This window comes from Oncorhynchus masou, chromosome 9, assembly GCF_036934945.1.
Source record: "Oncorhynchus masou masou isolate Uvic2021 chromosome 9, UVic_Omas_1.1, whole genome shotgun sequence".
NCBI lineage: Eukaryota > Metazoa > Chordata > Actinopteri > Salmoniformes > Salmonidae > Oncorhynchus > Oncorhynchus masou.
Window position 1 is genome coordinate 39,161,200 of NC_088220.1, and position 15,415 is coordinate 39,176,614.

The 15,415-nt window shown below is 42.4% G+C and overlaps 1 protein-coding gene across 1 annotated transcript in view; it reads right to left on the reverse strand.

Annotated features, from left to right (window-relative positions):
* Positions 1–15,415, reverse strand: part of LOC135545980 (platelet-derived growth factor C-like) — an 87,207-nt gene that overhangs the window by 43,799 nt on the left and 27,993 nt on the right. Inside the window, exon 2 of the mRNA XM_064974003.1 lies at positions 5,488–5,683. Within this exon, the coding sequence (XP_064830075.1) occupies positions 5,488–5,683 (196 nt within the window). The remainder of the gene's footprint in view (positions 1–5,487; positions 5,684–15,415) is intronic.

Here is a 15,415-nt window from a genome sequence, read left to right on the forward strand (position 1 = left end):
AACTGTGTTTTCTGAGATGCATACACGATGGCCAAATCAACTGTAGCACAACTCAATGGTTGACATCGTCATGTTAGGTTCATCATGGGAAATTCCAAACTTGCATGACCTGCTCTTACTGTTCTACACCTAGAGCTTTGTACCACAGTCTTAGCAGTTGAGATGGCACGCATGATCAACAATGAAATGGACTTTGAGATTCATGCAGTGAAGTACTACACACATAGCAAGATTATGCTAAGATATATTCACAACACACCCAGAAGATTACACGTATCAGAAAGTCCACACACCCAGACCAGTGGCATTACCTCAGAATTGACAATCCTGCAGATCATGAAACTAGGCCTGTGCCAACAGCTGCCTACAAGGACACCAACTGCCTACAAGGACACCAACTTTGACCTTGTCAGACCAGATACCGAGTTCCGGCCGCAACCTTCACTACCAAAACTATTGGATTCCAGCTTGGCTCACACAGGATTGAACGATTCTCCAGCTGGAAGTCGCTCACCCAAGCAACAGCAAAGCTCATACACCTGGCCAAATCCTTCTCTAGGGCTAATAACAGTGACAAGTGTAACAGCAACCATCTTGCACCAGCCAAAACCACCATCAGATGCGTACAGCAAGAAGTCTTCAAAGAAAACAAAATCAGGCAACTCACAAGAGGTCACCAAGAAAGAAAAAAATGAAAAAAAGTGGTCATCTGAACTCCATCATTGATGAAGACGGGTTGATGGGAATCGTAGGCCGCACAACAGCAGTTGATATGACGTGGGAAGAGAAACACCCCCTCATCATCCCCAAGAACCACCACATCACCACTGTTGGTAAAATACTACAATGAGCAAGTTGCACACCAGGGCACAGTCCAGTCATCTGGATTGTGGATCGTTGGAAGTAAAACATTGGTATCCAGTGTGGTCTATAAGTGTGCAACCTGCAGGAAACTCAGAGGAAAACTGGAACACCAAAAGATGTCAGACTAACCTGCAGACAGACTTACCTCAGCTTCACCATTCACTCATGTTGGACTGGATATCTTCGGACCCTGGAACTTCACCTCTCACCGGACCAGAAGAAGTAGCGCAGAGAGTAAACCCTAGGCTATTATGTTCTCCTGCATGAGTACAAGAGCGATACACATCAAGTTGATTGAGTCTGTCTACCACCAGCTTCAACAACGCTTTGAGAAGATTCTTCTCTATCCGAGGACCTGCGAAGCAACTCCACTCAGGTCTCTGAGTACTTACATTCAAGATCAAGGATGCACAGGGACCTTCTATCCTCCTCATGTGTCGCATATGGGAGGAGCTTGGGAGAGGACGTTGGGAGTCGCTCATCGCATTTTGGATGACATGCTGTTGGAACACACAGTTCTCACCACACTAATTGCTGAATTCATAGCCATCATGAATGCTCAATCCTTAGTTCCAGTGTCTACAGATCTGGAGATGCCAGCAGTCCTGACACCAGCAATGCTGCTGACACAGAAGAATAAAACAACAGCACCCCCAGGCGACTTCGACCTCAACGATCTCTACAGCAAGCAATGGAAACAAGTTCAGTCTCGCAGACACATTTTGGAGATGGAGACAAGAATACCTGGTGACACTCCAGTCACACAGAAAAAGGCAAGTTGGCAAATCTAACCGGCAAGTTGGAGATGTCATCTTACTGAAGGACACTCAGGTCCACAGAAACGAATGGCCTGTTGGACTCATCGTCAAAACTGTACCCATCATTGACAAAAGTTTGAAAGGTTGAAGTCAAAGCCATGAAACAGGGCACCCTTAAGGTGTACTTCAGACCTGTCTCCGAAGTCATCCTACTCATCAAAAAAGTGATATAAAAGTTATTTTATTTCACCAGGTAGGTTTAGTTGAGAACAAGTTCTCATTTGCAACTGCGACCTGGCCTAGAAAAAGCAAAGCAGTTCGACACATACAACAACGCAGAGTTACACGTGGAATAAACAAGCATACAATCAATTATACAATAGAAAAAGTCTATATACAACATGTGCAAATGAGGTAGGATAAGGGAGGTAAGGCAATAAATAGGCCAGTAAGTAATTACAATATAGCAATTAAACACTGGAATGGTAGAACGTGCAGAAGATGAATGTGCAAGTAGAGATACTGGGGTGCAAAGGAGCAAGATAAATAAATAATATATAGTATAGGGATGAGGTATTTCGATGGGCTATGTACATGTGCAGTGATCTGTGAGCTGCTCTGACAGCTGGTGCTTAATGCTAATGAGGGAGATATGAGTCTCCAGCTTCAGAGATTTTTGCAGTTCGTTCCAGTCATTGGCAGCAGAGAACTGGAAGGAAAGACGACCAAAGGAGGAATTGGCTTTGGGGTGACCAGTGAGATATACCAGCTGGAGCGCATGCTACGGGTGGGTGCTGCTATGGTGACCAATGAGCTGAGATAAGGCGGAGCTTTACCTAGCAGAGACTTGTAGATGAAATGGAGCCAGTGGCGACGAGTATGAAGCGAGGGCCAGCCAACGAGAGAGTACAGGTCGCAGTGGTGGGTAGTTTAAAGGGCTTTGGTGACAAAACGGATGGCACTGTGATATACTGCATTCAATTTGTTGATTAGAGTTTGAGGTTATTTTGTATATGACATCGCCAAAGTCGAGGATCGGTAGGATGGTCAGTTTTACAAGGGAATGTTTGGCAGCACAAGTGAAGGATGCTTTGTTGTGAAATAGGATGCCGATTCTAGATTTAATTTTGGATTGGAGATGTTTAATGTGAGTCTGTAAGGAGAGTTCACAGTCTAATCTGACACCTATGTATTTGAAGTTTTCCACATATTCTAAGTCTGAACCACCCAGAGTAGTGATGCTGGGCGGGTGGGGCAGCGATCGGTTGAAGAGCATGCATTTAGTTTTACTTGCATTTAAGAGCAGTTGAAGAGTTTTATGGCATTGGAGCTCATCTGGAGGTTAGTTAACACAGTGTCCAAAGAAGGGCCAGATGTATACAGAATGGTGTCATCTGCGTAGAGGTGGATCAAAGAATCACCTGCAGCAAGAGCGACATCATTGATGAATACAGAGAAGAGTGTCGGCCCGAGAATTGAACCCTGCGGCACCTCCATAGAGACGGCGAGAGGCCCGGACAACAGGCCCGCCGATTTGACACACTGAACTCTATCAGAGAAGTAGTGTCACGAATATTACCGAAGGTGACTCCCCTTCTTGTTCGGGTGGCGCTCGGCGGTCGTTGTCGCCGGTCTACTAGCTATCACCGATCCGTTGTTCTCTGTTCCTTTGGTTTTGTCTGATTGGTATCACCTGTTTCTTGTTTGGTTGTTAGGGTAGGGTTATATATAGTTTGTTCAGCCCGCTTCGGTTTCGTGCGGGCTTGTTCGTCTGTTCTATGTTTGAGTGTATTTTGGGTTTCGCGCTGTCCGTTAATATTTCTCATCATTTGTTTTCCTACTTTTGTTCATGTTATTTTTCCGGGACATTAAAGCGTGTTTTTTCCCACATCTTTTGCTCTCTGCGCCTGACTCCACACCTCCTCACTCATTTGCCATAACAAGTAGTTGTTGAACCAGACAAGGCAATCATATGAGAAACTAAGGCTATTGAGTCTGCTGATGAGTATGTGGTGATTGACAGAGTCAAAAGCCTTGGCCAGGTCAATGAATACAGCTGCACTGTATTGTGTCTCATCAATGGCGGTTAAGATATCGTTTAGGACTTTGATCGTGCCTGAGGTGCACCCATGACCAGCTCTGAAACCAGATTGCATAGCGGAGAAGGTGTGTGGGATTCGAAATGGTCGGTAATCTGTTTGTTGACTTGGCTTTCGAAGACCTTAGAAAAGCAGGGTAGGATAGATATAGGTTTGTAAAGTTTGGGTCAAGAGTGTCCCCCCCTTTGAAAAGGGGGATGACCGCAGCTGCTTTCCAATCTTTGGGAATCTCAGGCGACATGAAAGAGAGGTTGAACAGGCTAATAGGGGTTGCAATAATTTTGGCAGATAATTTTAGAAAGAAAGGGTCCAGATTGTCTTGCCCGGCTGATATGTAGGGGTCCAGATTTTGCAGCACTTTCAGAACATCAGCTGACTGGATTTGGGAGAAGGAGAAATGCGGAAGGCTTGGGCGAGTTGCTGTGGGGGGTACAGTGCAGTTGACCGGGGTAGGAGTAGCCAGGTGGAAAGCATGGCCAGCCGTAGAAAAATGCTTATTGAAATTCTCAATTATAGTGGACTTATCAGTGGTGACAGAGTTTCTTATCCTCAGTGCAGTGTGCAGCTGGGAGGAGGTGTTCTTATTCTCCATGGAGTTTACAATGATTTAAACTAAGTGAGAACTGTTCTGATAGACAGATAGTTATCTATACATAGTATTATAGTGCTCTATTGCGCTACTCTGTCATCTAGTGGCAAACGTGGGTACCGTAGCTTTAAATCAACCAACTTCGTGTTCAGAGCTCATTCCAACAGAAACATACAGATAAGCTTCATCTTCCTTACCTACTAGGCCTTTGATAAAGATACATTTTTAAGTAGGCACCTTTGGTTTTTGAGTCATTTGTACATGCTTTTGTTCATTCAAGCTGTGCTTTCTAGAAGATTTATTCTAGGCTTTAGGGATGCAATGATGCTAAGCTAATGTGTGCTAACTAATCACCATAGTAGAATACATTAGGTGTTAGCATGTTAGCTATCTTTTTGACATGAAACTTAGCCAGATAAACAACAATATAAAGTACAGGAAGCTAATGTGAGTGCCTAGGTATCTCTATGTTACAAGATGATACAGTTGTAATTATTTTTTAATATGTGTATTGCTTTTTTAGTAATTTTGTGGCACTTTTCCTGTCAGGTAAATTGTCATCCTTTCTGCAATGTCATGTTGACTATCTAGACCTATTGTATTGTTAGCTCGTGATGGTTCATGCAGGAGTCTATTCTTTGTGTATGCATTTATGTATGAATGTGTACAAATAATATTTTCTTTATTCTGTACTTTACAGTTTTGCAAAAATCATCTCACTAAACATAAAAAGATGGTGCTCCTGCCTCCGGGGTCTTTATTGGGAGTTATAAGCTGTCTGCCAAGCTTTATACTTACACATATTGTGAGGGCAGAACAATCGTTTCTACTTCACAATAACAGCACTTACATTTGACCGAGGCAGCTCAAGCAGGGCAGAGATTTGACGAACTGACTCGCTGGAAAGGTGGCAAAAGTCAATGAGCTCTTCAGTAAGGCCATTCTACTGCCAATGTTTGTCTATGGAGATTACATGGCTGTGAGCTCTATTTTATACACTTGTCATCAACGGGTGTGGCCGAAATAGCCAAAACCACTCATTTGAAGGGGTGTCCACATCCTTTTCTATATATAGTGTAGCTATGTTGTCTATATGTTGCATTTCTAATATAAATCTTAGTTGTACTCACAATATGTAATATGCACATTTCATATGTGTTTTTGCTTATGATCTTACTTGCATATTCCATCCTCTGGGTCTTCCAGGCCAAACCTCTCGTCGAATGATAACTGGATTCTCATGTTGTCATTGGAGGCCACTAGTCTCCAGACCAACACGGTACTCCTGGGGTAGGTGAGTGGGAAGTCCGGACTATGGATCACTCCCTCTCCTGTGACGGGGATTATCTTCTCATGCTGGGAATCTTGGACTCCTTGGAAAAATATTTGGGAAATGTTACTTTTATATTATATTTACATTGGTAGAAGAGTTGTTTGAGATAAGATGAAAGATTGTGTAAAGATGAATAGGAATGGTCAACTTCATCCCTGCTGGCATTGTAATTGTGGTTTATTAAAGATGTTGGCCATTTCAGGACATGGTAGAAACCTACTGATGCACAAGGCTAAGAAAAAAAATACACTTTTTGGATGGCAATGTATTGGAATAATGAAATGCCATACTTATAACAAACCTTATATCAATTTTTGGGAAATGCAAATGGGGTGGAAGGCTCACAACCTCCAATATAATACAATGTAAACACAGAAAAAAGTCATGACGATACAGAAGTAAGTAAATAATATCTCTGAGGAAAGAGGAAGAATGCGCAGAACTGTTCTGCCAGGCTAAATATCCGAACACCGAACTGATAAAGAATAATTTATTCGACAGAGGCTATGAGTTACCAGCTAAATTGCATCTTCATTAAATATTGATCGTCAGAGCCTCTGATAATATTTTAAAAGTAATACAGTGGAGTAATAAAAGTATAACTTAATAAATGGTTATGAGACCTCTGTGTTGAAATGTGGACACGGTGTTATGTTCTGCCAACGCAGCACCGTATCAGAGAGTTGATGTGGATCAATGCAATAATCCTCAAAGGAATCACTATACACTAAGTTTTTACTCACAAGAAGTTAGTTTCTGCTGGTAAGAGTGCAAGTATGAAACATGTAAGGTCTGCTTGCAATGTCAGTCATTCTCACTATAGTCTCTGTCTGACAAATAATCTACTTTTGTTAATCGAAGAAAGAAAAAAACTGTTAAAACATTGAATGGTCAGAGGGGCAAACACTAAAGCAGGGTCACTTATGATTGGGGCCATCATACTATATTTGAGTGGGCCAAAATAATTGTTCCAGTTTGCCATTCGGCATAGTAAAGCATCAGTCCACTGCCCCTGCCTAAACAACTGAACATCACAACATCTATTAAGCATCATTTATTTGGTGAAATAAATAATTGCCTGAACACTACCGTTTGACAAAAGATCAAGTGTTGCCTCAAGAAGCACGTGTCCTTCCCTATATGGGCAAAGTATTTGAGTGACTTTTACAACCACAGCAGAGAAAAAAAAAACATCTCAAAGCTTCCCCAACACCTTTCTGACACTATCGTTTGCACAAATCTCTCACCGCTGTCAGCGGTTCCTTATTTTAAATTACAGCTACAATACACTAGGATTCAGCATCTTGTCTCCATAAACTCCTGGAATGACTTAACGAGCTACCCACAACGGGCCGGTTTCCCCCGGGACCTGCAGCCAAGGGGTCTTAAATCACACCCCTCACGCTGCCCCTCTACACTCCCTCTCTCCATCAGGGCCTGTCACCTCAAGGGGAATACACTGTCAATAATTTGTCTGTTTGCCAGCCTACCGGCTCAAAATTCACTGCCTGCCTCCCACCTGACCACCCACCACGACAATAATAGCGAGCTGAACCAATCTCCTAAGAAACAGTGTCGTTATGATGTCACATATAGATGGATCAGGGAGATCGGCTTTAAAACAGGCAGCTTTGAGGAATAAGAGGAAAGTAAGCTTTTCCAGATGAACAATTGGATTTTAATTGTGCAGGATAGCATTTCCATTCTCTAATCAAGAGTCAGGCAAAGGGAGACTGCAAAACCATCTCACAAATTTTGCCATGTTAGTATGATTTAACAAGGAAGGGTAGACTATACGTCTGTAACACAGTGGTTTCTGCCAGTGTTGGTCAGATGACCCCAGATCACTATTACAGGTCGCAATAGCAGGGAGTTTTCCCCGAGTGCTGACTGCGTTGTCTGGACAACATTGCTGACCAAGGGAGTCGTCGACAACAGAAAGACATTGTGTGGAAGTGTCTGATCCAAGAATCAACTCGATTTGATCCACTGTGACACAAGTTGTACATCTGGCACGAAATACAGTGCTTGTCGACCACAAATATGAGATAAATAATTGGGATGACACAGCTTGGTGAGATAACAAATCAGATACCGTCAAAAGATTTTGATGTTTCCATTTAGGGTTGGTGGCACGCCAGCTAGGAAAGGGAGAGAATTACGTAAGACACAAATTATAAGGAACGGTCGCATGTCAAGACTTCTCAATGAAGTCGGTTCTTTCAAAGAAGTAAAAAAAAAAAAAAACTTGGCTTCCAACACCAACCACAGCGAGGAAAAAGAAAAGCCACCTTGTTTGGGTAGGCAAGCTGTTGCAGCAAAATTATTCTTTCACTCCCCCGGAGATAGAAAACGGACATTTTGTGCAATATCATTCCAGACAAAAGAGCCTATTACCCTTCAAGCAGTATTTCATGGCTGTACACCTCAGATACACTTCTTCCAGAAGACAAAACACCTTATGTTCTCAGTCAGAGATAAACAGATCATCCTTGTTGCTTCAGCCAACTTTTATTTGATGTCTTTGATGTCTTTGATGTCAATAAAAAAGGTTTTATAGCGCATTTCATCTGGAGGTGCAAGTAACGGCATCATTGGGCCCATTTGATTGACTGCTCGCTTGCTAGTCATTGGTTGGCTGGACCACTAACAGCTATAAAACCAGCCAGCCGATAGGCTCTTTAATCCTGTTAAGGCTTTCCATCACAATGGCATGTCTTGAATTACCTTCGTATTACAGCGCGGGAAACAGAGGCTCATAAAGTACATAATGATTGTGAAAATACGACCTCAGATATACAGTACAAGCGGCACATTAAGAATAGTAGGATACACATGGTTTTAATGTAGGTGGAGAACAACCAACCTCCTTTAAAAACATACTTGTTGCAATTAAAAATAGACACATGCATTTGGGAACCATTCCCAAACATAATTCCTTGGGGAAAATCAGCTAAATGCTGAATGGAATGCCTTTTTATTAAATGACAATCTGGCCTTACTGTCAGTGAGAGAGGGAAGGAGAGAAAAGGTTATGCCCTGATTAAAAGGTTTTTAGACACGTGGGAAGAAAAAGTTATATCCTACTCTGTCCACAAAACCAAAAGGGATATTATGCTGCATGTTGAACTTCTTAAATCGACAGTCTGATATATCATAGAAATCAAGTTCTATTTGCAGGTGCAAATGTCATCGGATGCGTTTGCCGGTAGCCCACTGATGGTACAGTCGCAGTGTGGTTTACTGTAATAAATGGGGAAAATATGTACATCTTCTGTCATGTCTGTGTTAAAACCTGAAATTAGAACTATTCCCTTGAACAAGACCTTTTTAAAAAAAAGAGAAAAAAAGCTACAATACAGTATGAGGCCACACACCATCTTTATATTACACACCCACTTTCAACCTCCACTGTTTTAGTGGCACACACACACACACACACACACACTCCTCTAGGTCTGTCCATTTCTGCGTGAAACCCAGACTTCCAAATGACCTCTCTCCCCAGGTTAACCAATGTCACATAATAGGCCCAATCCCAGGAGTGAATTACCTCAAACGTGACTTTTCCTTGACCCACTTTCTGCGAGGAAAGTGTAACCACGATTATGGGAGTAAGTGAGTTTGAATAAATAGGACAAGTACATAAATATACATGCACACAGTTGAAGTCGGAAGTTTACTTACACCTTAGCTAAATACGTTTAAACTCAGTTTTTCACAATTCCTGACATTTAATCCTAGTCAAAATTATCTTTTAGTTCAGTTAGGATCACCACTTTATTTTAAGAATGTGAAATGTCAAAATAGTAGTAGAAAAAATATGATTTATTTCAGCTTTTATTTATTTCATCACATTCCCAGTGGGTCAGAGGTTTACATACACTCAATTAGTATTTGGTAGCACTGCCTTTAAAATTGTTTAACTTGGGTCAAACGTTCTGGGTAGCCTTCCCACAATAATCTGGGTGAATTTTGGCCCATTCCGCCAGACAGAGCTGGTGTAACGGAGTCAGGTTTGTAGGCCTCCTTGCTCGCACACGCTTTCTCAGGCCGCTCAGCAAAGTAGAAGCCACTGCTCCAAAACCGTCATAAAAAAGTCAAACTACAGTTTGCAACTGCACATCGGGACAAAGATCGTACTTTTTGGAGAAATGTCCTCTGGTCTGACGAAACAAAAATAGAACTGTTTGGCCATAATGACCATCGTTATGTTTGGAGGAAAAGGGGAGGCTTGCAAGCCGAACACCACAATCCCAACCGTGAAGCATGGGGATGGCAGCATCATGTTGTGGGAGTGCTTTGCTGCAGTAGGGACTGGTGCACTTCACAAAATAGATGGCATCATGAGAACGGAAAATGATGTGTATATATTGAAGCAACATCTCAAGACATCCGTCAGGAAGTTAAAGCTTGGTCGCAAATTAGTCTTCCAAATGGACAATGGCCCCAAGCATACTTCCAAAGTTGTGGCAAAAGGGCTTAAGGATAACAAAGTGAAGGTATTGGAGTGGCCATCACAATGCCCTAACCTCAAGCCTATTGAACATTTGTGGGCAGAACTGAAAAAGCGTGTGCGAGCAAGGAATCCTACAAACCTGACTCTGTTACACCAGCTCTGTCAAGGGGAATGGGCCAAAAGTCACCCAACTTATTGTGGGATGCTTTTGACCCAAGCTAAACAATTTAAAGGCAGTACTACCAAATACTAAATTGAGTGAATATAAACTTCTGACCCACTGGGAATGTGATAAAAGAAATAAAAGCTGAAATAGGTAATTTTCTCTACTATTATTCTGACATTTCACATTATTAAAATAAAGTGGTGAGCCTAACTGACCTAAAACAGGGGGTTTGGACTATGATTAAATGTCAGGAATTGTGGAAAAACTGAGTTTAAATGTATTTGGCTAAGGTGTATGTAAACTTCCGACTTCAACTGTATACACACACACACAGTGCTACCATTGTACTTTGTTGACACATTACTTGGTAAACCATTTGGGCCTATGCTAACACTATTAAAACATTAACTTTTCAATTGCCAAAACAGAGGACAGTGAGTAAGTGCTCACATGAACGCACACACTGGGGGACATGAAGGGACACCCACACTAATGTACAATTACCTACAGTCACAGTCACAACACTTAAGTAGGTAGTTGCACTCTGCATTCACATGCACAATCACACTCAAGAGCATGCACACCCACCCACCCAATGTAAAAAGGCACCCACTGGACTTGGTGTATGTGTCCTATCACAATGGGAAAGTGAGATTTGAAGAAGAAGAAAACTCATCTGGCTTTGCTGTAACATTACTAAATTCTCATGTTTTCATTATTATATCATGAATGACACATTCTAGAAAGCCTGTATCAATGAGCTTTTCGCAACAGACATGTTGTAATATTTGTCAGACATAACTTTTGCTCCCCTAATAGACCAGCACTATTCATGTCAGACCACAACACACTTCAACTCTGACAAAATGGTAAGCATTCCGCTCAGAGTTTAAGGCAAGGTTCTCACAGAGGTTACATTGATCATTCTCAATTTCAGTTGGCAATGGTCAAAGGTTAATTGTATCCAATTGCTATGGATTGCATTAACATGAGGTTACGCTTGTTAAGTGGACACGTAACAGTATTTTCACACGGAACAGCAATAATCAGACGACACCGTGACACCTGCGCCCTCGACTGTCTTGCCTCGGTTTCCGACGTCAAGCCGAAAGCGGTCGTGACAGCAATTTCCCTTCCTATAAAACGACAGGAGAACCATTAGGGTATTAAATCAAAATTGTTTTTAATTTGAGCCGAGTTACCTGCTAATCAAAAGTCACTATGAATCCCTAAGCGACAGGGTCCAAGCCGCTTTGCACAGGTGATGAAACAATACCCAACAATTCATTTTTGTTTTTCCCCTCGTTGCTTTCAGGCCAAAGCAATGGCTCACACATCTGTTGCTTAAAAATTCCAGGGCAGCTTTGGGCTATTTATCGCTTTCAGGTTTACAGTTGGTCAGACAAAAATACACCATGGGATTTTTCATACCACAATTTTTTTTAACAAAATAAACCGCTGACATCTGTAATGATTCAATCTGACTGGCAATATGCTTCTGTATGAGACTAAACATAAAGCGTGACACTTGAATTGCGGAGGTCACTGATGCTACTGGGCGGCTGCTGAGGCAGGGATGACAGAGCACAGAAGCCTGGCTGAGTCATGGCACTGTATACGCCTAGACACTGTGCGTGAAAAGGCCTATACTGTACATACCGGTTTGTATTCCAAGTGTGTGTTTGTAGTAATTGAGTGCATTTGTGTTGGTTTAAGTCCACAAAAGGCTTCCTCATTCTACTAACTGCGTTTTCTAAACTTTTAACAAACCTTCAACTCGCAAAATTGTATCTCCTGACAACATATGAAAACCACTTTGGCTAGTGTCAAAGACAATCAAAAGGTAAAAAAATCATTGAGATTTGATTGACAGCATGACACAACCCTTTGACACCATGTGGCCAAGGCTTATCTCTGTTCGTTACTGACAGACATACCAGAGCAGACAAGACCTCCTAAGACTATTGACTTTTCGCCTCATGAAGACAGTAGACTCACAGATCGGTAAATCTTCAACGGTGATAATTAACTTCAGCTGTTGATGAAGTTATATGCACCTGTAGGTTTCACCAAAAAAATTTACAGTTTGTTTTGACATTTGATTTCCTTTACTTGGATAGATGGAAAGAGGGAGGGAGGAGGAAGAGAGAGAGAGCAAGGTCCTTTAAGAGATTATGAAGCTAAATGTAAATAGTGGGATTTGAATGTTAATTGTCTGTCTGGAAGATCCATCACTCAGCAGAAGACCCGCAAGCCAGGATGCAGCTGGGGGTTTTTTTCTTTCAAAAAGGCCTTTGGTCCAGTCACAAGAGATTCACAATTAGAAGCCTTATGGCTTATAGTACAGTAAGGCACCCTAGTCCAATGTTCCCCAACCCTGGTCCTTGAGTACCCCCAACAGCACACAGCTTCATTGTAGCCCTTGACAAACAACTCGTTCAACTCATTAAGGGCTTGACAAGTTGAATCAGGTGTGCTTGCCCAGGGTTTCAATAAAAAGGTGTACTGTTGGGGGTACTCGAGGACCAGGGTTGGGGAAACACTGGCCTCGTCCAGTAAAGTAAGCACCCTGGCCACGTGAGGGGGATGTACTTCCCCTTAGGCCCTCTGTGTCAAAACATGGGACCCCAGGAGTGGCCATCTGTTAGCAGGTCCTGCTGAATCATGGCAAGACATCTGCAGACGCTATTGAATCAAATTTGATAAACAAGTGTAGATTAACAGCGAAATGTTTACTTATGGGCCCTTCCCAACAATGTAGAGAAAAAAAGACATAGAAAAATAATGACAAGGAATAAATACATAATGAGAAACGATAACTTGGCTATACACATGGGGTATCAGTACCAAATCGATGTGCAGGGGTACGAGGAAAATTGAGGTAGATATGTACATATATGTATAGATAAAGTGACTATGCAGCAGGATAGATTAAACAGTAGGAGCAGCACATGTGATCATCCAAATGAGTTAGTGTAAAAAGGGACCTTGCAGGTAGTTAAATAGTTAACCATTACCTACCCAAACTAACTATTAAGCAGTCTTATGGCTTGGGGGGGAGGGGGTAGAAGCTGTTCAGGGTCCTGTTGGTTCCAGACTTGGTGCATCGGTACCACTTGCCATGCGGTAGCAGAGAAAAGAGTCTACAACTTAGGTCACTGGAGTCAGACTATTTTTAGGGCCTTCCTCTGACATTGAGTGATAGAGGTCTTGGATGGCAGGGAGCTTTGCCCCAGTGATGTACTGGGACGTATGCACTAAACTCTGTAGCGCCTTGTGGTCTGATGCTAAGCAGTTGCCATACCAAGTGGTGATGCAGCCAGTAAAGACGCTCTCAATGGTGCAGCTCTAACTTTTTGAGGATCAAATCAAAGTTTGTCACTTACGCCAAATACAATACTTACAGTGAAATGCTTACTTACAGGCTCTAACCAAAAGTGCAAAGGTATTAGGCGAACAATAAGGAAATAAATGTAAAAAAGACAGTAGTCTATATAAAGTTGTCTATATAAAGTAGACCCGCTACTGTATATAGCCTGAGGGCCCATGCCGGATCTTTTCAGCCTCCTGAGGGGGATGAGGCGTTGAAATGCCTTTTTCACGACAGTGTTGGTGTGTGTGGACCATGATAATTCCGTAGTTATGTGGACACAGAGGAACTTGAGAGGTTGTTGTCCTGGCAGTGTCAGTGACCTCCTCCCTATAGGATGACACATCGTCGTTGGTGAGCAGGCCAACCACCGTCAAGTTGTCAGCAAACTAAGATGTTGTTGGGAGTTGTGCGCGGCCACGCAGTCGTGGGTGAACAGGGAGTACAGGAAGGGACTAAGCACGCACCCCTGAGAGCCATCCATGTTGGAGGATCACCGTGGCGGTTGTGTTGTTCCTTACTATCACCACCTGGGGGCTTCCCATCAGGAAGTCCAGGATCCAGTTGCAAAGGGAGGTGTTCGGTCCCAGGGTCCTGAGCTTAGTGTTGAGCTTGGAGGGCTTTATGGTGTTTAACACTGCGCTATAGTCAAGGAACAGCATTCTCACGTAGGTGTTCCTCTTGTCCAGGTGGGAGAGGGCAGTGTGGAGTGCAATAGAGATTGCGTCATCTGTGGATCTGTTGGGGCGGTATGTGAATTGAAGTGCATCCAGGGTGTCTGTGATGGTGTTAATGAGAGCCATGACCAGCCTTTCACATATGTAGCCATGAAAAGCTTTGAGTGCCACGGGGCGATAGACAGGTTATCTTGGCGTTCCTGGGCACAGGGACTATGGTGGTCTGCTTGAAACATGTAGGTATTATAGACTGGGTCAGGGAGAAGTTAATAATTTCAGTGAAGTCACTTGCCACGTGGTCAGCGGATGTTCGGAGTACGCATCCTGGTAATCCGTCTTGTGAACGTTAAGGTCTTACTCACGTCAGCTACAGAGAACAAGATCACACAGTCATCTTGAACAGCTGGCGCGCTCATGTATGGTTCGGTGTTGCTTGCCTTCAAGCAAGCATAGAAGCATAGCCTTTAGCTCAATGTATATGTTGCCTATACTCCATGGTTTCTGGTTGGGATATGTACATACAGTCACTGTGGGGACGACGCCGTTGATGCACTTATCATGTGGACTGATTGTGGTACACTCCTTAATGTTGTCTGATGAACCACAGAATAGAATCCCAGGGTTCGTACAAACAGTGGAAAGTCAAATTGAAGGACTTTCAAGTACTTTTTCAAGCACTAATATTTTCACGGGCCATCAATTGTTGTTTCTAGTTGCCACCAGATAGCAGCGACAAACTCATGAAAAAACCCAACTCACCGACTATTCATCACTGAATTCTACTCAATAATACACGTGTTTCACTACTAATTAACTACATACAGGAGTGATAAGTCAGCACTGATGTTGACTTATTCCCTTATATGAACTGTAACTCAGTAAAATCTTTGAAATTGCTGCATTTATATTTTTGCTCATTGTACATGCTAATAATATGAAATTGTCTTTATATTTCACAAACCGTTAGGTCCCACAGGCTGTACCAACATATTTTAACATAAAAGTGAATTATAACAGTGTAAAAAGTCCCTTAGTTTAGTCTAAAATGTTGTATTCTATACCCATTTCAAGAGAAACCAGTTATTAATGTTTGACAAGAT